This window comes from Cydia fagiglandana, chromosome 16 (assembly GCF_963556715.1).
Source record: "Cydia fagiglandana chromosome 16, ilCydFagi1.1, whole genome shotgun sequence".
Lineage (NCBI taxonomy): Eukaryota > Metazoa > Arthropoda > Insecta > Lepidoptera > Tortricidae > Cydia > Cydia fagiglandana.
In genome coordinates, this window is record NC_085947.1 from 448,688 (window position 1) to 476,021 (window position 27,334).

General features: G+C 35.4%; 1 protein-coding gene across 2 annotated transcripts in view; it reads right to left on the minus strand.

The window, feature by feature from the left end:
• Window positions 1–27,334, minus strand: part of LOC134671689 (protein prickle-like) — a 209,489-nt gene that overhangs the window by 173,467 nt on the left and 8,688 nt on the right. For both annotated transcript variants that reach the window (XM_063529508.1, XM_063529507.1), the window contains exon 2: window positions 15,775–16,581. In XM_063529508.1, the coding sequence (XP_063385578.1) occupies window positions 15,775–16,562 (788 nt within the window). In that variant the 5' untranslated portion in view covers window positions 16,563–16,581. The remainder of the gene's footprint in view (window positions 1–15,774; window positions 16,582–27,334) is intronic.

Here is a 27,334-nt window from a genome sequence, read left to right on the forward strand (position 1 = left end):
GACACGTTTTAAATACAAAACTTCTACACGCTCTTATTTCTTTTTATGCGTAACTTCGATTATATGGATGCGGCTTTTTGGCAGAGGGTTCATGTGACTCGTAACCCATCAAAAACATAAATGTAAAAAAGGAGAGCCAAGTTCAATACAAAAATTATGCTTGGCTGTGGGGTTCGCCGCAAAAAGAATAGAGATTTAAATGAGTGCCAAGTTCTATGCAAAATCCAAATATGTATTTATAGGAACAAAATAACATTATAAACAAGTATTAAACTCTATTTCTTTGCTTTATTGGATACCTATAACAATTGCTGTTATTTGAAAAAAATGCGAGATCTTAAAGCAGGTTAGATTTGACTTGGCCAGTTTTCATTACATCAGTCATTTTATAAAGTTATTCAACATATATATTTTGTAATTCTGATAAAAACTGGCCAAGCCAAATCTAACCTACTTTAAGATCTCACATTTTTTTTAAATAACAGCAATTGTTATAGGTATCCAATAAAGCAAAGAAATAGAGTTTAATACTTGTTTATAATGTTATTTTGTTCCTATAAATACATATTTGGATTTTGCATAGAACTTGGCACTCATTTAAATCTCTATTCTTTTTGCGGCGAACCCCACAGCCAAGCATAATTTTTGTATTGAACTTGGCTCTCCTTTTTTACATTTATGTTTTTGATGGGATATCAATACTTTTTGTAAAGAAAACTAGGCAGGTATTGAGATTTAATGTTTTTTCTTGTGTTTCCGCTGCATGTTTTTTACTTCTGTTCTTTGTATTAATTATGTGGTGCCGCGCGCCGCCAACGACACACCGTTGGCCGGTTGTTTAGCGCGTATTACAGGTTTTTTGTATGGGGACCCCCCCTATTTTTTAACTTTTTTTATTTTTAGATTTTTTCCTACGCTTACACACAATAACCGAGCTGGATTCCAAATTTCATCCTTCTAGGTCATCTGGAAGTAGGTTAGGTTTAGGTACTATATGTCAGTCACAATAAAAAAGAAATTTGTATGGGAACCCCCCCTATTTTATAACTTTTTTTAATTTTTAGATTTTTTCCTACGCTTTCACACAATAACTGAGCTGGATTCCAAATTTCATCCTTCTAGGTCATCTGGAAGTAGGTTAGGTTTAGGTACTTATATGTCAGTCACAATAAAAAATGGTTTTTTTGTATGGGGACCCCCCCTATTTTATAACTTTTTTTAATTTTTAGATTTTTTCCTACGCTTTCACACAATAACTGAGCTGGATTCCAAATTTCATCCTTCTAGGTCATCTGGAAGTAGGTTAGGTTTCGGTCAGTCAGTCTTAAAATTTACGACTTTTTGACCTTCATATCTTTATAAACGTTTGAGCTAGCTTCATGAAATTTGGGCTTCTAGATGTCCTTATGGATATAATTAAACACACGTAGTTTTATGTGTTTACGTTAAAGATGTTTTGAGTTATAGAAGGGTCAAAAGTGGCACCAAGTGGTTTGTGTAATATTACACTTGGCGCTGGCTAGCCAGTTCCTTTGCTTGAACTTGGCTTGACACGCTGCCGCGTGTCTAGATTCAGATATTCACTGAAAGTTAAGAGAACGCATGTAGGTTTAATAGCAAATGCAGAAAACACAATTGTCAAGATTAAACTAGGGAATGCAAACCGGTTTTTAACACCGGTATGGGAACACCGGTTATTAACCATAATTTCATACAAATAAAAACCGGTTTGCATTCCCTAACATGTAGTTAGAACCTCGCAATGAAATTATCAACGATCAACTTTGCTCTTATACAAATAACCTACTTATACCTTTCAAGAAGAAACGATGTTGATCTAACTTCAAACAATGTCAATATTGAGCAAGCGAGGGCTTGGCTAATCGTTACCTCATTACGTCCAGTTTAAAAAATTGAGCAATTCAATTGCCCATATGCTTAATAAGATAATTTATAAGCAGTCGCTAAGAGTTCTTATTTAAGAGGGGGCTAATGCCATGAAAAATATCACACGGAAATTAGACTGTGTCCGTTTTTTTAACGTACGACAACTGACCCTACCTAAAGATATTTTTAAGAGCTGACTCCAACCAAAACCTTAATTAAGTTAAAGTTTAATAGAAAAGCTTGATAGAAAAATATCACGAAAACATAAGTAGGTACTTAATTAGTTACGAGCCTTAAGCAGGCCACTGACGAGCCTTCCAAATGGATGCCGTTACAATAGATTCATCCAAATGGACGGCATCCTAATATTAAACATTGTACGTTTTTGACATTCACGGACCGATTTTGGATTGCAGCCACGCTATTTGGACTGTTGGAAGGCTCGTCAGTGGCCACCTTTACGGGCACTAATAATGGTGCTAGTTCAGCGGTGTCACTCACGGATTCGAGCCAATCTAATGCAACTAGTTGCGAACAATCGCGCGCGTGATGCGAACTCATCAACCAATCATGTTGATGGCGTTAGACTGCACAATCGGCTCGAGTTCGTGTACGTGACACCGCTGTATTGACACCATTTTGCCCGTAAGGCGGGCCTTACGGGCAAATGGCTTAAAAACGGGTTTTTACGAAGTACCTAAGTCAATGTGAGACCATATCTTCCGTAGCAAGTTTCGCGCGACACATCTTTTATAATTTCCTTTTATCTCCTGGTTATACGCCCCCTCTTAATAAGATAATTTATAAGCAGTCGTTATTGTTTTTGTTTAACGTTTAGTGTGCATTAGTTCCATTAGAACGACGATATTCCTAATGGATTTAATGTTCAAAGCTTTATAAGCATATATGGAGTAAGAATGCTCATTTAAACGCTAATCGGTTTAGAAGAAAAGTCTAGAACATTTATGTGCCATTCTGAATCAAAAGGTACTTATTATCGGTTGTCATTAAGGTGCTATTTCCATACTGCTTTAATTTGAAATCAACCTTATGGACAACCGACAAAGTGGTTCCTTTTGGTTGAAAATATGGTTGCATTTTATCATATATGTCATGCATCATTCTCACACTTACATTTGATATTTTTTATCAAATTATTTTGCTTTATTGCATTCTTTCAGGGTTGTCTTATCCATTGCGATAATTTATAAAATCATTAACTCATAAATTCTGCCGGCGACTTTGTTTGCGGGGGATGATGATGATTAATATGATAATTATATGATATGATATTTATATTGAAATGCGATGAATGCAATTCTGATTCTGATTCCGATAAAAACTATGGCCTTCAGCGAGTCTGAAACTAAAACTATTTAGATACAATTTGATCTCAATATAAAGTTAAGTCGAAGATTGCTGGACTTCCGCCAACGCGTGCTCTCGTTGAAGCTCCTCGTTTTGGAGCGAAACATTTCGAGCTATCTTCGACTTAAATTACATTAATGACTTGTTTTAATATACCTATTTTCCATTACACTTGCTCGAAAAAGACCTTATTTCATGCAGGTGTACTGAAGGACAAGGGCCTATATTGTTATCTCGGGCGTTATGGATTATGAAAAAAAAGCTATAAATCCCTAGTGCGTTACAGCTTTTTTTTTTATTATGTCACTAATTCATACAAATCAAATAGCGTATTATTTCTGTGTCTCACGGAAGTGTTGTTATTAATTTCAACTTAGTATCCTTTAGAACCTAAAGCTATAACTGATCCACCTACAACCGTGGCGCAATCGCAAATTAACTAAATTCTTAACCCATTCTTGACCATTGTCCTAATAGTAACAAGCTCCGGTAATTGGCACCGTGTACTGTCCATTCTATGGTACACGGGGCTCATTACGCCTAATTAGCTAAGCACGCTAACCGAGCTTTAGCAGTTAGATTAAACAAAACACTCACGATGCGAGAAAAGTAAACAAAGATACGGCGTGAAAAAAATAAAATAAAATTTTCAATCATTTTAACGACCGGTCTGGCCTAGTGGGTAGTGACTCTGCCTGTGAAGCCGATGGTCCTGGGTTCGAATCCCAGTAAGGGCACTTATTTGTGTAATGACACAGATATTTATTCCTGAGCCATGGTTTGTTTCTATGTATTTGAGTATTTATATATTATATATATTGTTGTCAGCGTATCTACAACACAAGCCTTCTCGAGCTTACTGTGGGACTTAGTCAATCTGTGTAACAATGTCCTATAATATTTATTTATTTATTCTGTTAAGGCCACAAAGATTCACTAGCCAAATAATAATTCTCTTCGACCGTAATAAGTAGCAATTGTTCATACAATTAAGTTTAAAATCTGCTTGTTAGCTACTACAAGTAGAGTTAATAATAGCGTAGTAAAAAATATAAATGCCTTCTAATAAATCTGACATTGATTGATAGTTAATGCAAATATCTTATCTACTACTATTTATTTTTGTCTCGCAATAAAGTCGATACAAACTTACAGTCAAAATAAAATTAAAAGAAACTACTTTCTTTTTGTACGTTTCCGCAACATATCATCATAAATCTTTCTCTATTTAATTAGATAACTGTCTATATTTCGACTAGACCAGACTAGAGTCTTCTCGTTCAAAAGATCCCAAGTGGCAAGCATAAACTAAGACTTATCTTTTTAATTGATAATCTTTTAGATACACAACTAATGAATCATAAACTGGTCTGAACGGCCAGTTCTGGTTGTAAACCTTAATGATTGTATACCCGTTACGATTGCGATTTCGGGGTCAGAGCAATCTATCGGTATGGTAAAATTTATCTCTCGGTCTGGCAACACGCTCGACTGTTTGCTTATTAATATTATACAATAACTTATAAGAACTTTTTATACTTAGGTAAATAATTGACATCAAAAATCAGTATCAGTCTTTTGTATCTTTTTACTGAGGTGTGCCAATAAAGAGTATTCTATCTATCTATCTATCTATCAGTATCAAATATCGGGGTGGCTTTGAAATGGAGGGGCGTTATAGGAAGTTCAAGAAACAAGGATAAGTAAAGTAAGCCAAAAATAGTAAAAATCTCAACGAATTAATAACTTCCCAGTTTTAAAGATAGGTAAAAGACCTGTAATATATTTTTTAAGTATAATTAAAATTAAGGCTAATTAAAAAAAAAAATTACGCCAAGTAGGACTGCGCTTATATATTTTCTATGCAATATAACACTTTAACTAATTGAATATGTATTTTCTATGCAAGTAACAAATGAGCGCTGCATACTTTTTTTCTATGGTCAGTGCTAATATTATTTAAAAAACAACTATAAAAACAGACTAAGCTATATTCTACTGTTACTTTCTACCCACTAAGTACTAGCATATACAACTAGCCCTTCTGTAAAGGAAGTACCTTTAAATCCTATAACACCCGTAAAAAACCCTAAATAATTTCCCGGTACCGTACCGTGACGGTCACGGTACACAGTACACGGTACAGTTTATATTATTTCACACAAACATATTTTCCAAAACATTAAATACAAATCTGCTTCTACTGTCCTAAACAGTAAGGTTGATAATTGAATGGCGTATTGTTAAAAAGGCTCTATCTCGGATGATTTTAAACAGTACGTCGCTCGAGCGGCAAGGTCGCTTCCTGGTTCCGATCTGCTCGCTTTGAGGTACTGGACCGAATGATTTGATGGTTTTTAAACGAGGTATTTATATTAATCATTAGTATCATTACGTAGTTAGTTGGTTTATTTAAATGAAATAGAACCTCTAGTGTACATTTCATTCGATAGCGTGACGTGATATATGCGTTTGCGTTAAGTGTCATATTGTATGGGATTTTGAGTTTCCAAAACGTCCCGCTTGGCGCGCTGTTTAAATAGACATATCGCAAACGCGAACGCTCATCACGCTATGGAATGAAATTTACAATTACCATTATTTTGTTAATGAAAATAAAAAATAGTAAACAAGGCGTTTGAGGACTAACAGTTTCATTTGGCATCTAAATATAATGGTAGTAGGTAAAAATAGTATTACTATCGGATTTTTTCTCTCATACTGCAAATTGATTAATCACATTTGCTGTGCTTTATCGAAAATTTTAATATCATATATGTATATTTAGCTAGCGTATAAACTGGTCGTTAAAGTCAGATATTTTAAGCGACGTCTTAATTCCGGCAATCTATAAACATGAATTAGCATAAGCCCAGATTTATGGATACGTTGTTCAATATGTAAATAATGCTTTCTACTACATTGCCATATTCTGTCGAACCTCAAAAATGACGTCTGCTGTGAGGAATTTAGTGGACTTTGATTTCTTGATTTTGCATGTTGTAAGTTTTTGTCATGCTGTTAATTTAAATTTTGATAATTACCGTACCTACCTACTTAATAGATTGTCATACTGTTCATAAATATAAGTATATACTATATAATGTAAAAAAGTGAATATTTAAAAATACGATTCCATCATGTGATTAAAAACAAAAAACAAAATAGTTATTTACGATACAAGTGCGGAAAAGAGGAAATTTACTACCTATTCGCACGTGTATCGTACAACGTTTTACAGTACAATAGTACATATTTATGGCCCTTTAAACTTTCGACATAGGCACGTAAGTGCTATTTTACGCACTAGTGCGGGAAAATAGGACCATATGTACTTTAAAAGGATATTCTTTCATTAGGTAGTTCAAACGTATGTTTTTTGTTAATTATAAAAATCAATACACATTCCCGTTTAGGGTCTCCCCACACCTATCGACGCGGAATCGGCAACAGCCGACAGTAAAAGCTGCGGGCAGACCCTTACGTCTACGCTTACTTTTAGAACATGAACACAGGCCAAAACGGATCACTACACCTTATAAAACAAAGTCCCCCGCCGCGTCTATCTGTTTGTATGTTTGTACGCGATAAATACCCAAAAACGATTGAATGGATTTTCATGCGGTTTTCGCCTATCATTAGAATTAGAATGATACTTAAGGAAGGTTTGGTGTATAATTTGTAAACCCGTGCGAAGCCGCGGCAGCTAGCTAGCTAGTATTCAATAAAAATCAGAGTAACGAAGATAAAAAAATAAAAGTGTATTTTATTCCTTGTAAAATAGCGCACATTATATTGCACACGAACGACTATTCAACAAGCTAATGATGCAATAGAACGTACTTTTGATCGCAAAACTATGCTCATTTCAATGGTTAATAACGCAATAAAATACAACTTTAACCCAAGTAAAACTATGTCCAAATTCAATAGAATATACGGTCCCAATACATTGCTTCAAAGTCGATATGAAACATTGTGTGGGACCGCCTTTCTCAAATCACATGTAAGTAGTGGAAATTGTATTAAAAATAATTGTGTGAATTTGCTCACTATATAACTTTATATAAGGTAAATAAGGTAGAGTTGACTGCTATATAGGTATAAATAAGTACCTTTACTGAGGGATGATAATAGGAAAGCCGATGTGTGTAATGACCAAACATACGTGTTACATACGACGTCTTTCAACACACTTTCGAAGAAAAAAGTAAAAATAAGTTTATATTCATCAAATTTTAATTTTTATAATAGTAAAGTTACAATTTATAAAAAGTCAACTTATATTACCGCATGAATTAGATAATAATGAAAAAAGCACGCGAGTTTAATTTCCATATTACGAGAAAGTGTGTTGAAAAATAAGTTTAAAATCCTGTATGTGTTAATAATCAAATCAAATCAAATCAAATATCATTTATTATCAGGCAACTAAGGCCCATATATACATACCTTACAAACTAATATACAAAATCTTACAAGCTAAAAAAATATTTCGGCGACACGGCGGTTTTCAGTTGTAATCATAATAACCTTTACATTAAACGTAAGGGGTCAGCGTCATTACATTGGTATTGAATTTTCGCGTCAGAATAAGCTATAAGAGCTTATTAGAGGCAGAAAACGTCAATTAAACGCAGCGATAGCCGTGATTTAGGGGCCATTCAGCACACAATTAGCTTTCCCCGCAGCGCTTGAGCCCTAATGGCCATAATCTAGGGGCCCGGTTCGGATTATGAAATAGTTATACATCTATTAGACATCTTTTAGACATCACCAAGATACGATAACGATTATGTTTAAGATATAACCTGTCAAATTTGACATTTGCGCGATTCTGGAGATACTCTTGAACGATTTCCACAGGATATGACTTAGAGATCTAATTCACATCTAATAGATATCTTACTCTATCTAACGTAAAAGTGACATTAGTTGCCCGAATTGCGCTCCAAAAGAGAACTAGTTGATATCTAAACTATAAAGTATCTAGAATGGATCTAGAACGTGTCGTCTCTTGTGAATATCTTGAAGTTCCAATACGGCAGTAGGACCTAGATGCAATCCAGCCTTGAAGAATACAACTTGACTTGATGTTACACGCGACGCGCATTCATATACAGGGTGAGCAGGAATATCCAGAATAATTAACTTTAACCATGTATTTCCGTGATTTATTGAAGCAAATAAAGTGTTTTGCCTGCCGTATAGGCAAAAGATCTATGTTTATGAGAAATTCCAAATATAACAAATATTTCCCAAGATTGTAAATCAAAGTCAAATATCATATATCGTTCGAGTTCGCCCTGGTTATAAAATTGTTACTGAAAGAAACTCAAGTAAGTACTAGGTTGTTGAAGTAAATCACAAAATTAAAATTACAAAGTTATTTACCTTCGGCCTATGTTAAGAGCCAACAGGAGTGGTCATTTCTCCATACAAACGTACTCCTCGTTTTCCTCCGTGGTTTTTGAAGCTAGAGCAATGATTTTTTCAACACAGAATAATATTGTCAATATCTGTGTCGGACCGTTTTGCTTTTTTTGATATTTTTGTTTTTTAAGTTTTTTAAGAGCTCTTCAAAAATGGCCAAAATGGCCTAATTGACTATGCCGCAATGAGAGGCGTGGCATTCAAAACTGATATCAATTAGCCAAAAAAGCAAAACGGTCCGACACAGATAATTTCATAATCATTTAGATTTCTAAATTTGGTTACGATTGGTTAAGTTTTGGAGGAGGAAACAGAGGAGTACGAAACCTCGATTTTTGAGATTTTTGAGGATTTTTCGCCTTGTCCTTATCGCACTACTTTTAGGTGCCGCTTCCGTTAGCGAGACGGGTATATTTACCTAAAATATTTAAAACTCAGCTCCTGTTTCGTCTTAATATTACATTTGTTACTCGTTATAAGTACCTTCCACCAGGAATTGGTTAAATAATTTCAGATTGTTCACCACTAGCGAGATGCGCTGCGAGTAACCTAAATATATATCAAATCAAGATGAGGTTTATAAAGGTTGAATATGGATCGTAGCTACATAGTTGGCATAAGTTGTAAACTCTGATAGGACTTAATTATGATAATCTTAACACGCACTTTCTTTAGAAAAGCGTACATTTGCCTTTCCTGGCTCTATTTTGATTACAGTGTTATCAAATAGAGATCGAGGATGTATTGAATTTCTTAGGACACTTTCACTTATATAACTTAACTACAGAATTTGTAGATTCATTTTAGATTATTCTTTTAGATTATAATGTCAATAGATATGTATGTAGGTACTGAAAGTAAACTGTGAACAAATGTTGAATAATCCTTTAACGTTGTTGTTAGTCCAATTATGAACGATTCTAAAAATAATTATATTTTTCGGTTATATATAATCTTTTATTACAAATATTTTGAAACTAAATAAGTAGGTAAAATTTTTTTAATAAAACAATATTGACAGAGCCCGCTGATGTCTTTATTTAGAGATTTAAGTCGCTAAGACACGTTTTACATAATATTTATGTTTCAAGTCAACCAAAGCATAGCGTGTACAAAAATAAGTAAAATACCATAAAGAGAACATTCGTATACATTTATATTACCATTTCCAATATGTTTCCTCTGAAACATATTTTTGTAATAAAATTAAAACAAGTTTTCTATAATTGATGCACTTTTTCGTCTAATTTACATATCTTCGGTGATAAACGACATAAGTGTTTGAACGAAGGGTCGCAAGTTGACACGTAACTCATTACTCATCATAATCGGCCGCAGTCGGGTAACCGCCCGCTGCGCTGGCAAGGAACGACTTTTAAAAAGTTTTAAAACTCCACAATTTAGACATTTTTATTACCCTTAATGTTTATTTTTATATTGACTTTTAAACTGTATTAAAATAAATCTTATGGGATTTCGATATATTGTAATGTTTTATGAAAGCATAAGGTGCATAGTTAGTTATTTACATCAAGCAAGCATAATAAATACAAACTAAAATCATTTATTTCGATTAATGTTACAATCAAAGTAGGTCTAATAATTTTGTTCAGGGAAATGGTATGGGCACAGCAGGGCTGGTTTTAAACTCATCAAGCATCATGGGGTAAAGTACAATTTGGTTGTGGCAACATGGCATATTATTTCAGTTTGAATAGGTACTAGATATTATATTCGCTAACCTATACAGTAATTGTTAACAGAGCGAGCAGATGTTCTACAAGTTTTGTATGTAAAACTTCTACGCGCTCTAATTTCTTTTTTGCAAATATAAAGTACTCAAACGTATAATTTTATGACAATTTTTAAATGTATTTTTAAAGTCCAATCAATTGGTGGATTTATTTGTGTCTTCATAAAATTAATGCACTAAATTAATTTCAGTCTCACCGCTGGGCGAGTAACTATAAATATCGCCGTGTCTCTTTTATTTACACGGGAGTGCTTATCTTTTGTTCGTGTTTATAGCCGATAGCTCATAGCTTACTAGCTCGCGGTGGGACCAGTGCCTTAAGTTCCCGCGTACTTGTACAAGTACAATTTAAATTCTATTATTATTTTTGTTTATTTCTTTCTTTGTTCTTATCAATAAAGCAGTTACTCAAATATTCATGTCAAATTTTATGTTATTTCACAATGTTGTTTTAAAATGAGAGCGTAAAGTCGATTGTATGGCGGCGGCTAGGAAGGCCGGCGAATAGAATAGATTAATGAATAATGAGTTGTTTTCCTCTCAAGAAACCTCACCGTTAACAGTACAAAATGATGTGCGTATGATTATACACTTGACTGCGCGTACAAGTGCGTGTGCGCAACCACAAAAGTCAGGAAGTATCAACTGCGGCCACATCCCCTTCCCTGTAGTTGATTACACCTGCCAAAGGGCGGGGCTCCTCGGACCCTTATTACTGGAAACTGTGTTTGAGGCTTTACAGACTAACATGGCAAATTGAGTGTTATTGCGTGAGTAATAGAGGTTAGTATAGTAGCAAATAATATTAGTAGAATAAGTAGGATAGGTCGAAAAGCAACTTTTTGAATTTATCTACAATCAAGTACATCTATATTTTTGCAGTAATATGAAGTGTATGCTATAAGTGTAGGCTAAATGTAGTGTCGTAATCATCTATTTGTTAGTATCAGATAGATATTGAAGGCCAAGGTGGCCAAATAGATCGATACATTTATAACAAAAATAATATAGTTAAAAAGTTATAGGTCAAGTATTTGCCAACTTAAAAATTAAAATGGAACTCATACTATTATTTGTAACTAGGTAGCTGTTAAAAATCCAGAAACGAAACAACTTTATCATGTAATCAGCATCGGCCTATAAAAAGCACAATACTCAGTCCACCGCACCGATGCTCCCGATTAGCATGCACTAACAACTCGACTAAACAATAATAGTCCTTATTCCATCGTAATAAGGTTCACAATGAGCCAATTAACTGTGTCAGCGAATAATCGGAGCTCAGTCGCGCGTAATCGATTCAACTGACCTTTAATGCCTTTATACAGGACAGTAGACCGATTCTGTATTCATGATTTGATATAGTTTTCATCTCATTTTGACATGGCCTTGTCGTGTCATCACTCATCAGGCATCACGCACACCAATAAACGCAACCTATGTGCCCTATACGAGCAAACCCCGGTTTGAGGGGAGCAAAAATTCACTTCAGCTAGTGCCTAGTTAAATATCGACTAATCTATCCACTTATGCGACATCCATATGAAGCAATCTTTGAATTATCGCAATTATAATTTATAAATTATAATTAAATTTAAATTGTAATTGTGATTAAATTGTAATTTATAAAATAATTTATAAAATACTAGCGACCCACCTTGGCTTCGCATGGGGTACCAAATGATATATCTAAACCTTCCTCAAAACTCACTGTATACGTAGATAGGTGAAAACCGCATGAAAATCCGTTCAGTAGTTTTTGAGTTTATTGCGAACATACAAACAAAACACAGTAAACAGACAGACGCAGAGGGTACTTTGTTTTTGGTGTAGTGATGAGCGTCAATTCGGTATAGGTAAGTACTTTTCCTATTAAGGACCAATCAGCGTGAGATAACGCAAGGTCGTATCAAAATGAGACTATAACCGTATCAAATTGTTTACAGAATTGGCATACAGGTCATTGTCTTGGGAACTTTTAACAGCTGCATTAAGATCATTTGAATTTGGATGGAAGCGCTAAAGGATGGGAAAAATGGCGATGACATCCTTTATGAGGAGCGAGATCATAATCCGTTCGAATGGTGTAATAAACGTTTTGTATTTCATTTTATTTGTAAGATTCGCTTTATATCTTCAAGTTGTAGTTTTTTTTTATATCTCCGCTTCGTTATTGTATGTCTCTTTTAAGAATAAAGTACCTACTATTATAGGTACTTACTCCATACATTTTCTATACAAGATACAAAATAAGGATACTATTACCCCTCGGTAGTACTTCACAGTTAAAAAAAAACAGACAGTAATAACTTAGTTTATAATCTTTCTTTATCTTAATTGTTAGTAATCACGATGGTCCATAACATCTTTGTCTCTAAATAAATTGAATTCAATTGAATAACATGTGATGGGAAGTAATAAACATAAGAAAAACCACTTTCCCTATTGGAATATTTCCAATTAATAAAAATAATTTATGTAGTGACAACTTATAGATAGAGACCTGTTTGCTTTTGGTAATAAACATGTTGAAAAATGTCAACTATGTAGTCATTAATTACAATCCTATATGTATTTGTATAGGTAATGAGATTAAGAGATTTAAGATTACAGTACTTTTTATTACGAATTAGAAAAAAAAATGACGAAGCCTGTTGCGGATATCATCATTGGTTTGTTTTGGACGAAGCATGTTGCGGATTTGCATTTGTAGCCACGTGACGAAGCCTGCGTTGTGGATATCCTAATTAAAAATTTGATGTAAGTGGTTTTATATTTTTATAATAAATAAATTATATTTATTAGAAATTCATATGTCATTTCATAATGTCTGTTTTAATGAAGTCTGAAGGGCGATAAAAAATATTCCAATGAAGGTGTCTTATTGTGGCATTCTTCATTTTAATTTATAGTCATAAAATACAGCAGCTAGATTTACTACCAGCAATTAACTAAAGTAAAGAGCCAAGCGGCGAATCGAATCGATTAAACAAAACCACGTCAAAAAACCATCGATTAAGATAATCGAGCATTGAAACATCGAAAGAGATGTAATCGAATATCGGATAAGTCCGCGCATTTTAACACTGGCCGCGAACACGCAGCCTTGGCTTAAAAAAGAAAAAAAGTAAAAAGAACATGGCGTCCGAACGACAAGATGGTATCTGGTATCGGCTACCGTTTGTACGTCGAGCGGTGCGAGCTTCCTGCTGACTTATCTGTATTTTTAAGCGATTTTCATTTTTGAATTTGTTATTTTAAGAATTTTTACGTTTAGTGCGTGATGGAAAAAAACATTTAGAGTAGGCAAGGTCTTACTTACTTACTGATGTGGCGCAACGACCCGAAGTGGATCTTGGCCTCCGACACCAAAGACCGCTAACTCTGTCCACAGCCAAGCCATACCAGGCAAGGGCTAAACTATCTAAAATGTAATAATTTTAACAAAATATGTATTAAAAAGAAACTGTTTTGTCGGCAATGTAACGCTCTCCCCTTATTGATGAATGTTTGCGCCAAAATAAAGAGACAAAAATGCCATAACATTTTTATGAGTTTAATTGACAAATAACAAAAAAGATTTCGATTGGCGCCATGTATATTGTGACTTGTGGCATTTGGCCAAATAAATTAAGTTCGTGAAATCATTAGTTTCGCTACATATTAAGCATGATATCACCATTAATATGTAGATTACACTTTTGTATTTCCATAATGGTAATGTAGTTTGATAAAGCAAAATATTTGCAGATGAAAATGTTGGTAATATGTGGTGGCTTGTTTTGGTAAGCTTACCTGATTTGCCAAATTTGTATAAGGTATAAAAAATGTCGACTGGATAAATCAATTATTTCATAGTTGTTCAAAAACAATTAATTCGATTTATCATTCTCCAATTAATTAATTAATTCAACTTGATAGTTAAAAAGCAAAAAATAGAACCGTGAAAAGGATATGATAAGCTTAACGTTACACGTTGACATTCTTATCGTATGCTTGGACATAATAAGCAGCCTTACTTTTTTTATCGTTGAAATTGATTGACTTAACTTAAATGCGAGTAGGTATATTTATTTTGCCTAAAATAAGATAAATCATATTTATTACGAAGAACAAGTAACTTGCAAATATACACAGATGTTAAAATCCGGAAGAATTTAAATTTACATTGACAAATATCGGATCGAATATTTAAAAATTCGAGCATATTTAAAACAGTGTAAATTTAAGACAGTATTTTGTATAACTTTTGTACGGTTTCATTGCTACGTGAAGTCATTAAATATAAAATCTTCAAAATATGTTATATGAAATACATCCATAAAATCCAAAACAAAGTTCTTCTTCTTCTTCCTCGCGTTATCCCGGCATTTCGCTACGGCTCATAAGAGCCTGGGGTCCGCTTGACAACTAATCCCATGATTTGACGTAGGCACTAGTTTTTACGAAAGCGACTGCCATCTGACCTTCCAACCCAGAGGGTAAACTAGGCTTTATTGGGATTAGTCCGGTTTCCTCACGATGTTTTCCTTCACCGAAAAGCGACTGGTAAATATCAAATGATATTTTAAAATCCAAAACAAAGTTATCTTATCAAAAACAAGTGGAATGTAAAATTTCGCACCCGCTCACTAATTTTCAAATGGCCAGTTTTCGAAGCCTACACTTTGTATTTTGATGCTTTAACTTGCCTTTCGCCGACCACAAGCCTTGTGAAATTCCTCGTAAACTCATATCCATATCCACTCCTTATTTCTCCACCATCGTATACAACCTTATCACACAATCCAAAGACAACCTTATTTTTGAGAGTGAAGAGTTGAAATTTGTAAATACTGAAATAGAGAGAGAAGATAAGGAATAAAGTTTTGTGGTCGGCACCGTTCCTCCAGTAAATGCAATACAATGGACATGCGGTATTGCAGAAGATGTAAAAGGTTGTAAAACTGTTGGGTTTTCTGCAGTGCTCAAAGTTTCTTTGTTGACATAGCACGTCGTTTGTTGGAACGTAGTGTTTTGAATTATTGTGATGTATGATGTGAGGGACAATTCAATGGCGGCTTGAGCAAACTTTCTTTTTATAATCTTATCTTCAGCTTAGACTTTAGAGATTCGAGTGAAATTATAATCTTTTATTTTAAATTATACTGTAATTGTTAGAATTTAACATACTTCAATATCCAATATATTTAATTTATTCTACAATCGGGTTTCCTATTAAACTGGAATTTGGCTTGCTTACTTTTCTAGCAAAGATATAAATATATATTCTCTTAGCAGTGGGTGGGTAAAAAAAGGGCTGAAAAAAGTGCATATAGTAAGGCTCTACTCACTCATTGCAGCTGGTCACGCTGGTCTGCGACACCGTCACCAGCGTCGTGGTCCTCGTGGTCAGCCGGTCCCCCACACACTTCCTCCGCTCACACTCCGCCAACACTGCATCCTCCTTCAGCGGCTGCAACACCTCCTTCACCTTATTCGGCCCACACTTCACCGTCGACCTCTCAAACTTCAAATTCGCCGTCGTCTTCCCATCTGTAGACACTTCAGTACTTTCCGTTACTATCGCCCCCCTTTTTGTCTTCGAAACAACTTTAGAACTCTTCCCAACTACATTACCGTTTTTTATAATCTGTTCGTTTGAATCTAAGATTTGCGTTTGAGGTAGACCGTTCTCTAACATACTTTTGATACTACTAGAATTCAGATTTGTACTTATAATGCTATCTAAATCTACTTCGTAATTATGTTGTATAGGTTGTCGTCTTTGGTCTTTCTGCCACGTTTTTACTCCGTAAATTGGTTCGGATTCTACTCCAAAGCTATATTCTACTTTACTTTTATCAGAAGCATTATCAACTTCATCTGGTGCCGGTTCTTGTGTAGTGTCTTCAAAAAAATCATCAGTAAGTTCGGTGATTTGCGCTCCTGGTCTTTTGACATCGGTTAAATCGAAATTGATGAAGTTTCTATTCATGTTGTTCATTTTTCTTCTGCCGTAGAGTTGTCTGTAGTACTTCTCCTGGTCTCCATACATCCAGCAGACCTTCCACCATTGTTTGCACATGAGAATGTTCGCAGAATTGGAAGCTTTCACGTGTCTTGTCGCTGTTGCCGACATTTTGGCACTTTATTGTTTGCTGAAATTATTATAACCTTGAGATATATATTTGGATTGAAAGAATACGTATTTCTGATGAGATTGCAAAAAAATTATCTAGAGTCGGACCAAACTAGCTCTGCATGTCATTTGCAATGACAAAGTGTGGCAATATCATTATTTATATTGTCACATTATTCCATTTAAGTCGGTGTAAAGTTATCTTATATTATTTTGTCAGAGTTTTTTATTCACTTCAACTTATTTGTTGTGGCTGCCAATTTTGAAGAAATTTATAGTATGATTAAAATACCGTTTTCTAGAACAAATCAGCGCAAAATTGCGTCGACGGTAGAAAATAACAAAGCAGCAGGATTGCAGCCAGATGGTGTTAGGGCTACCACAGAAGCCCTAAGCTACTTAAGCTAAGGCATGAGATAATATTTACATTTCATACAAAAAGATACCACGTAGGCCTTTTTGGAACTCTTATTGTTATTGGGATTTCAATTTGGAATAATTAAAACATGGAAAAACTTTGAGTCAGAATAGTTTCTACCATCATAAATGCATTTAGTATCCAAACAATTTTCAGTCATATACATATACCTATTATTACAGTTAGTGTAAATTGTTGACTACTTAATTTTTATTAAGTATTACTTTACTAAATGAAATTCTATGAATTCCGATCAAATATGCAGAAGTATCAAAATCTTAGTACTGTCCTTTAAAACAGTAATGAAGCAGGGTTGAGATAGTTCAACCGTTAATATTAAAAATTATTTAAAAATTTTAAGAATCCAGGTTTGTGTAAAGCCTTTGGCGTCGAATTAAGTGTTAAATCAAATCTCGAAAATGTCGTTGTAGCTTCTTCTTCAACATCTTAATTTTCCGCAATTAAGCCACGGGCAAACCCACTAGCAAAACTTAATATTAAGTCTATTGTGCAGCACCGGTTCGAACCTGCCACCCCTCAGTCCTCAGGCCTGTCATTACGGTGCAATCTCTCGCTGCCTTATTACGGTTTATTTGCTCCTACTGCTCCCATTTCAACAACGCCATAACAGTCCACAAAACATGCTTTTCTGCGATCTTATTCTTTTGATGTTGGTCGTACTATCTTGTAGACTAAAAGGTAGTAAAGGTGTACATAATACGATTCCTTAAGATCTATTGTTTTAAGTGGCTGCGTTCATCTGGTTCGTGATTTACTGGTTAATTGTGCTATCTGCCGGTAACGAAGTAACGGTCGGATGATAGGTTACGTAAGGCTTATCAGCGGTAAATACATACGGCTAATCATAGATGAGAGTTAGATTGGCCGAAGAACCTAGGACCTATACTTGGGCCGTTTTTCCACTGAGGCGGAGATCAAACAATATAATTGATCCACATCTCTTCTGCGCTTCGCTGGATTACAACCAAAGGTATTGGTTGTTTCCCGCACGTCTCTCATCTCCGCTCATCTCCGACTCGGTGGAAAGGCAGCCCTACCTCATAGATCTAATACTAATACATAATGATTTCGCTGTGTCTGACTATACTGAGCTACCATAAGAGCTGAATTGGACGTAATTCTGCAAACAAGAATCAACCGAGGTACGATTTTTGAAATTTTTGTTTGCTATAATTTATTTTCAATTTCTGTAGGTCATACTGAATAACCAACCCTGCAAATATGAAAAATAAACCATTAGTTTCATAGGACTCGCTTTGGTTTGTCTCATAGTAAAATACGTGTAACTAACATATATGTAATTTGTTTTGTGTACGTACATGAAGGATTTAATATACCTCGGACCGTATACATAACTATTATTTTTCTATTTTGTCAGGTATCTACAATCTTACACAAATCAATGCTCAGCCCACAATCAGCGCACGCTTGCAATCGCTATAAATCTTCACAATGCGCAGGAGTCGATAATTGTACCGCGGCCGTAATTAGGGGTAACATCAAAGGGCCTACATTGTAGATTTCTATCTCCTGGTTCTATGATGTGCTAGAATAAAACCACAGATCTATAATGTACAAGATTGCCTGTCAATATCAAAAGTGCGACCAAAATAGGAATGCCACTTAGTTTGACTTAAAAATTTTAGACTTTGAGTTAAAAATATTAAATTCAGAAAAAAAATGTGATTGGTTAAAATATTTTCTTTTGTGACAGAATATTCCACGATAGGATATCGTCCACTGAATCCCCTGAATACAGTGTTTCGGATTTTTTGTCGTTTACCCGCAAATCGATATCTCTTCATCTGCCTCTCTATCGCTCGAATATGCAAGAGCGACAGAGAGGCCGATAATGAAATTTCGATTATCGTTTTTCGCGATAGGCCCTCATAGCCCTGGCCTGGATAATTGCCTTGATCTAGCCGCGGTAATTAGCAGCGCAAACATGAGAGCGCTGGCAACATTATCGATCGTTATCTTGCGCGTGCCAGAGGCAATTGTGAGTAAAGGGCCCGTAACATATTCCGATACGATATCGGATATCGGATATAAAATGCAGGTATAACATATATTTGTTTCTTTAAAAAAAAATTGAATGTATTTGTACATAAAAAATAAATGGTATTGGTAAACTTGTCACTTAAAATTGATTTTGAAATTCAATCAATAAATAATTACGACAATGACTTCACAAAACTTACAATAAAAAGTAACCTAAAATTAAAACTACCTACAAAACTAAAACTAAACCTAAAAAAATACCTGAAAATCATTTGTTTCTTTATTTATTTATTTTAGAAATGTGCAATTGTGCATTACAAAAAAATATGTTTCACCCAAAAAAAAGCGGACTTTAAGCCACAGGGCACTCTCCTACATCTGTGTTTCCCATATGGGCCATCCGACATCCGATATCGGATAGATAATTTCAGACATGTCGGACCCCCCGTCAGCTGCCGGACAGATAGTTATTGTTTACCTGTGTATAAGTACTTTGTAAGCATAATTTTTGCTGAAAACATTTTTGCTCTCGGCCCGAAATTGTGGTTCGATATCGGATCGGATCGGACAACGTAAATACACCCTTAAGCGGTTATTACACTGAATCCAAATCAAATGTTAAAATCGCCTTATCTTTAATGCCTGCTTTCAATGTATTCCTTTTGGAGTACAAACAACAACACTCCTAACTGTAGCTACATCGGTGATCCTTATTACAAAAGGCATTAGGTCCGATGTACAGTTAACAGTGTGGGCGATGGTACTCTACACCTGACTTTAACTAAATAATGATGATGATGATGATAATATATCCTGTTATCCCTCATCAGGGACATAGGATAGGGCTCTCAGAAGGCCATTTCCGCAGAAGTATAAGAATAGAATAAGAATAAGTATCTCCTTAGCTTAACTAAATAATATACATACTTAATTATATATATGCATTAGAGCTCCTTAGAGAGCAAATAGGATATTCTTAGTTTATATAGTATTTATCTTAAGAGCTAAAAGCAATCGATATTGTATATGGAAGCTTTTATGCCTTTAATTAAACTGTTTTAATGACCATATTAATGACGGGCGTCGTCGTAAAATAATACTGGAATTCTTGCATGCAGTTTTGTGGATATTTTTAGAAATGCATTAAAAGTTGAAAATGATCTCGTAAAGTTTGTTTTAAATGTGATTGAGCCTACATTTTTCACATAGCTTGGGTACAATGACAGCTTTCAACTATTGAGATGAGATAAACTCAAAATATTGAAAATATAACACTATTTACGTATCATTAATGGAGTAACTTCGAAAGTTACTCCAAAATTTTCAATATTACCCCGGATATTTTGAAAATGGCTAATATCTATAAAATCAAAGGAGTATTTAGGCGTATTTCTTACTATTGCTAAAATAGAATGTACAGTTAAGTAGATATTTACAATTTCCACAATTATCCCGCTTTCGAAGTTACCCCAATGCACCTTTCTATTTCGCTATTTAATAACATTATTACAGACCTCCCAGCAATAAATATGTATTAGATCATTACAACAAACGTCACTTCAATCATTTTAACGCACCCCGTACGGTTACCATCAGTTTGTCTCTGACATAAACGCCGTCGAGAACGTAATTTACTTTTTAATACAGTTGCTCAAAAAGTGCTACTTTACGTAGCTGTTTAGCGTGCGGAAAGTTGGTTATCTCGAACTAGTGCTTTTTACTTTTCCAATTTTTTTAAATTTATACTTGTTCCAATTCACGACTACTTATTGATGAGTGTTAATATTAGTTTCCTTTAAACGTCGTAATCAGCATAAAAACCTACCGTTAATGTAAGAATACGAAAAATATTACATATTTCATATTTAATTACTTACCTCTTCGTCATTATAACACGTTTATTTTTTAATATTCAATATTGAAAATTCCGTTAAGTTGACTGAATGGAACGGAATAGCTGTCAAACGCCCATAGATATAATATACTTAAAGACGACGTCTAACCGAGCTGTCACTGTTACCACTTTTGTTTAGTGTACGATTAACAATGTTTTTCTTATTTTTTCGCAACTGTATTAAAAAACGTCGTTCGATACACGTGCGGAAATGTCATTCTTCACTCGTCCCGAGTCTTGCCACTCGCCTGCGGCTCGTGGCAAGATATCTCGGTACTCGTGAAGTAATGACATACCTTCCGCACTAGCATCGAAATGTACTATTCTATACATCTCGCTTGCACTCGCATATTAGTGCAAACGGGATGTATAGAAAGTAAATTACGTTCTCGACGGCGTTTATGTCAGAGACAAACTGATGGTTACCGTACTGTTTGCACACCAGGCACGCTCTAATAGAAATATTTTATTCATAAGACTATAACACTTCTAGCAGATGCTACAATATAAAATGGCTACCAGTTCACCGTTAACGCATTTATACAACACCTTATTATATGAACATGCTCACACGCATGCAAATACGGCGAAATCTTGCGTCCTCTTCCCACGTTACGTGAGACGTGGGAAAGAAAAGGATAGCTGTGTTTTTTGTTTTTTTACGGGCTAGCTACCGAAGGGCGAAGGAAATTGCCGGAAGGTTTCGGGGCATTTTTGTTGGTGATTTGATTTTAATGTGCTGTTTTTTGGTGGATTCTTTGAGAAGTCTGTTTTATAGGGTAAAAGAGTAAAAGTTGGCCACCGTTAATAGGCAAATCTTTGTCTAATAGGTACATTTTACCTCCAATAAAAAATTACATTTTCGTGACTGCACAAATTATGAAATAAATGTCTATTCATGAATATCCACTCATCAATGTGTCGAGTAGTTTGTAAAAATAACATAATATGAAATGCAAAAATGGCGAAATAATAACTGTAATTACTTATATAAAACACTTCACATAATTTATTGTACCTAAGTGCCGAAGCTTAATTGCATGTCATAAATAATTCATGTCTTTCTCATGTCGGCCTCATTTTTCTTAAATTTACAAAACATTTTCCGAAAATCGTGACAATCCGTAACGTCGTTAATTTCTAACTTTGCTACCAAGAAACCATTAAAAAATAATTATCTCAACAAAAAGCAATGCCGCAGGCGGAACCGGGTCCACAACTAACTTACCACTTTAGTTCATTCCTTTGCTGAGCTAAAGTCGCCTTTATTCCAAGGATATACAAGTCAGGGTAAGCTCGGGATAAGTGGCTCAGGTGGTTAATGATCACCTGGGGTTACTGGGTACGAAATTACGGGCTTTGCCTGTCGACCTGGACCGAATGGATGCATAATTGTCCCGTTCGGACTTTTGTATCGAACTTAAATAGCATCTGTTGCAATAGTATGTGTTTATTTCGTGCAATGCAATATAAAATTAATAAATAGATTTAGGCTCCGCTGAAAACGCTGGTGGCCTAGCGGTAAGAGCGTGCGACTTGCAATCCGGAGGTCGCGGGTTCAAACCCAGGCTCGTACCAATGAGTTTTTCGGAACTTATGTAGGAAATATCATTTGATATTTACCAGTCGCTTTTTGGTGAAGGAAAACATCGTGAGGAAACCTGCATACATCTGCGAAGAAATTCAAAGGTGTATGTGAAGTCCCCAATCCGCATTGGGCTAGCGCGGGTGCGGGTGGGCGCGCGTGGGGACTATAGCCCAAGCCCTCTCGCGCTCGAGAGGAGGCCTGTGCCCAGCAGTGGGACGTATATAGGCTGAGATGATGAGATGATGAAATAGATTTAGGCCGAGGCAAGTCTGCAACGATTTTGATAGCACACGCAGTCACCCGCACTGCACAATATACGTCATAATTTCATAGAAGCTTGACGTTTAAAATTACACTTATACTGCTGTGTACTATCAAATAAAATCGTTGCAGACTTATCTCGGTCTGACTCTAGTTTACTTAGCGTTATGGCACTTCATACAGAAAAGTGTATGAACATTTGTTATAAATAAATAAAAAACTTTTAGTTACAAAATCGGTTTTAGGATATTAAGCAAATTTTTTTTAGTTTACGTAAGTTGGCTGTTTTTTTCAGTATTATATAGAAATGTGATAAAATATCATAATGCTTTACAGCCACATCCCAATCCACATTCCAGTAAAGACTCAAAACTTTCCTACATCTTCAATAAACACATCATATTTAAATCGACTAACAAGCTCTCATTTACATCCGATAGGTCAACATATGCAGGCACATATAATAGCCTCATAACTCGCAACTCGCATAGAACTGATGACTCCATCTAAGCGCCGCGATCATTCATGAATGATTAGAACGCGAGGAGAAAGTTGGAACGAGTCATCAATACCAGGAAATAGAGGAGTGATCAATGAGTGAAGAGAGGGAACGTCTGATATAATGGTCTAACACACGCACACATGTACAAGTTATTTTTAGTTAATATTTTTACATATGTGTGACGTACGACGCATCTAAAATAAAAAACGCCAACCCAATTGTCGTATTAATAAAAAAGACTTAACTTCACAATACGATGTGTCATTATTTCATGGTCTTCTTTAGCAGTTTCATTTGGTAAAAAAATGTCGCTTTTAAAGAAGTAATAAAAGAGTTAAAAAATGTATGTGTCTTTAATATGTTAAGACCTCCACGATTGTTTCTAAATCTCATCTGACCTCAAAATCTCACCTGATGACAATATTGTGTTGCTTGTTGTGACGTACATTACTTTCAAGCAAAAAAAATATTTCCCAAATCGGACAAGCAGTCTTTAAGGGGCCCACTGATTAACAGTCCGCCGCACGTTATCGACCTGTCAGTTGTTTGGAACTTTCAAAATTTAGTTCTAACTGACAGGCCGATACCGTCCGGCGTACTGTTAATCAGTGGGCCCCCTTTACATATCAGCATTTACTCGTAGTTCAAACAAATTTGTATTCAGATTATTTTGACAACCTCGCCTCGCCCCATTACTTCTGCTGTCTGTAAACTTACATATTGAGTTACCAATGACTTTTACGCAAAATCTAAAATGTCACTGTCAATAGAATCACCACATTACTTCGGCATGTCGTTTAACACAACGCCTGCACTTACAGTAAATGTATAAATCTGCGCCCGCGCAAGCACCTCACTTTATTCCCCAGCTTCGCACAGCTAAAATGTTTTCATACGTAAACGGTTAAATGGGCCTTTTACGAATAATTTCCGCGTTCCGATTGATTTTCTATCAAGCTGGGCCCATTTTCGAATAATACTTAAATACGAATATTAGACTAATATTACAAGTAGGCAGGCTAAAAGCCTATTTTACTAATGAAATAGAAAAGGCTTTTAGACTTTTAGGTGTCAAGAGATGAGGCGAGCCCTAAAAAGAGCTAACAGGGCTCGAGTCTTTGGGATCACTAATCTAGATATCATCATCATCATCATTGGCCTTTACATCTTCTTCAGATGTTTAGACCAATGATAATGAATCTAGATATGTCCACTACGAAATAACGCGCGTTTTGGTAAGAAAATAATGTATGGAGTTACCACGCTTTTTTTACTAATATTACTCTATGATTCTAGTTCGTATGTATTTAATACTAGAATTTAGAAATTATTTCCAAATCGCCATATTTCTGATGCGTAAAATGACTGGAGTAGGTAGGTACCTATGTCCTAACCGTTGGTTGGCGCACCGGCTCGGCTATTGAAAGCAGCTTGCATGTAAATGCGTGGTAATATTGTCACATTGCGTGTCTATAACAGTTAGCTACGCATTTTATACGTTTATACGGGTTACGTGAACTTTACTGCAAGTACTGCAACCTTTCATTTTGCGATTAGTCGGTAATTGTTGTGGGTTGTTTTTGCTGGATTATTTGTGTACCGTCCCCATCAGATATATATATCTGAGTGGCTAAGGTGCTCAAAAATATCTGTAACTGAACTTTAACGACTTGATAATAGGGTCTTTGTAGAGATCATTGTCGTTCAATTTTAAAATTAAACAAAATCAACTATAGTTATTTACTAATTCCTATATAGTAAGTACCTATCAAACTTCTCTTAAAAAAATGGTTTGTTTTCAGTTTTTTCCTGTATGACTCTTTTCCTGTATATATTAGGAGGTTAGCACTGATCAGTGCGTTTCTACATTCAACTTGAGCATGTCAGCATGTCAATATTAAAGTAATGTTTCAAACAGTCAAAATTTTATAGTAGCATACGAAAGATTAAGAGGTGTTAGCATGCTTCGTTACGAGTATTATTGAAGAATCTAAGTTGCTAGCAACTTATCCGAATGATTGAGTCTTAAGGGACCCACCAGTTCGCCGGACGATGTCGGCCTATCTGTTGTTCGGAGCTGTCAAATTTTGCGTTTAACTGACAGGCCCATATCGTCCAGCGAACTGGTAATCAGTGGGCCTCTTAAAGCTGAAGTTATATTGGTCAGTATGAGCGGACTCTCAGGTTCCTACATTGATTTCTAACTTAGAGGTGTTGTTACGTTGGTTAAGAAGTGTGGCCACAGTATGGGCGTTTAAAAAACGCTTGTAAACCTAGCGCCTCCTGTCGGCATCCGAAACATGCGGGCGCGCTCGTTAGAGCTGTAACGGCTTTTTATACCAACGCAGACCACTTACAGATCAGATTCCACGTGTTTAAGAAGGAAATATAGCTACTGACAAAAGGTATTTTTACAAGCAATTTCTATTTCGGGAGAAAACCGTTTCCACTCACTAAATCTTAACATATCACTTTGATTATGATGTCGATGGCTTCATAATATACCCTAGATTTATAGGTTTCGCTTTAATATTTTTTTGTATTGCAAATTTGAATAACGGGAAACGTTTCGTTAGCTCTTTTTGTATGGGCGAGTACGTGCTATACTTCATTCTGAAGAAGAAAGGGTACGATCGCATCTCCAATATCTCCATACAAACGTAGTCACCGTTTTACTCTCTGGATATTCACATTATGAAAAATATTTTCACATAATTAGACGTATATTAATCATAACATATATCTTTTGACTTTTTAGATTTTTTGATACAAAATGATATGACAAAGTCACACATCCAAGTGTGCTTCCACTTTGTGAACCCATAATGGAAGCACGGACTCCTGGAAAAAGCTTCATGACCCCACATTGGCTGCACCCGGACAGGGAATGTGTGCTGAATGCTTCACAATGCGGAGTCCACAAGATTTAATCTATAACCACCGTGCAGCATAGACTAAACAGAACGAGCCTATAAGGCAATAAGGCTCTATATATTCTATAGACGTATAAGGGCTCAAAAAAAACCTAGATTCGTCTTAGGACGTGTGAAGTGTCTCGAATGGTTTTTTTAAATAGCATTTTCTAAAAAGGATGACAGTTTATGTTTTTGCTCAATAGAATCATAAATCTTATGATATCTTGTCGAGTTGGCAGGTAAATTAGTTTTAACTTATCACCATACGAGTATTTAACCATTAGAGCCACTTGCACGATCCCACTAACTCGGGGTTAACCGGTTAAACCGTTAACCCAGTGTCAAATTGTACTGAACCCAGGGTAACTCCAGGTTTAATCGGTTAATCCGGGTTAGTGGAATGGTGGAAGTAGCCCTAAGAGTACAAATATTTTTATTGCCATATATGTGACTAATTTATTTGAAAAATCTGACGGGTACATTTGTACGTATATCCCTAACTTTTAGAAATAACACCGCAGAATAAAGGGTCACATACTAATAAATTAAGTATAAATACTTATACTTAGTCTATAAACTGTCGAATCGTAAGGCTTATGAAGAGATAATAAAAATTCGGATTCCGTAAAACTAGCTAAAGATAACTACTAAAAATACGAGGGGCGCACCGAAATGATCGGTAAAAAAAAAACTAGCTGCAAGTTAGACGTAAATTATGATTTATTGTTTTTTTAAGTATGTTCTTTTGCAATCAATGCATTTCTGCATACTTTCGAACCATTAATTAAAGCACTTTTTGTACTCTGAAGTAGGCATTACCAAAATGGCCGATTTGTAGATTTTCATTGGCTTGACCTTGGCTTCGAAGACCCAAACTGCCGATTGATGCTTCCTTTAAGGTTCATATGAATAAACCCTCGATTGACGACCTGAGACCATATTATACACGGCTTTTGATTTCCCTTCGTTGAAGCGTTTCAGAGTAAATCGGTACCAAACAACACAATCCATACTTTGCTCTTCTGACAAATTATGTGGTACCCACCGGGAAAACAGGTTTCTGACACCCAATTAACTATGTACAATAGTTTGGATTACAGTCATTCCAATGCCCATAGTTCTCCGGGTTTGCTCGTATGTCATATGTCTGTCACCTTCAATTATCTTTTGCA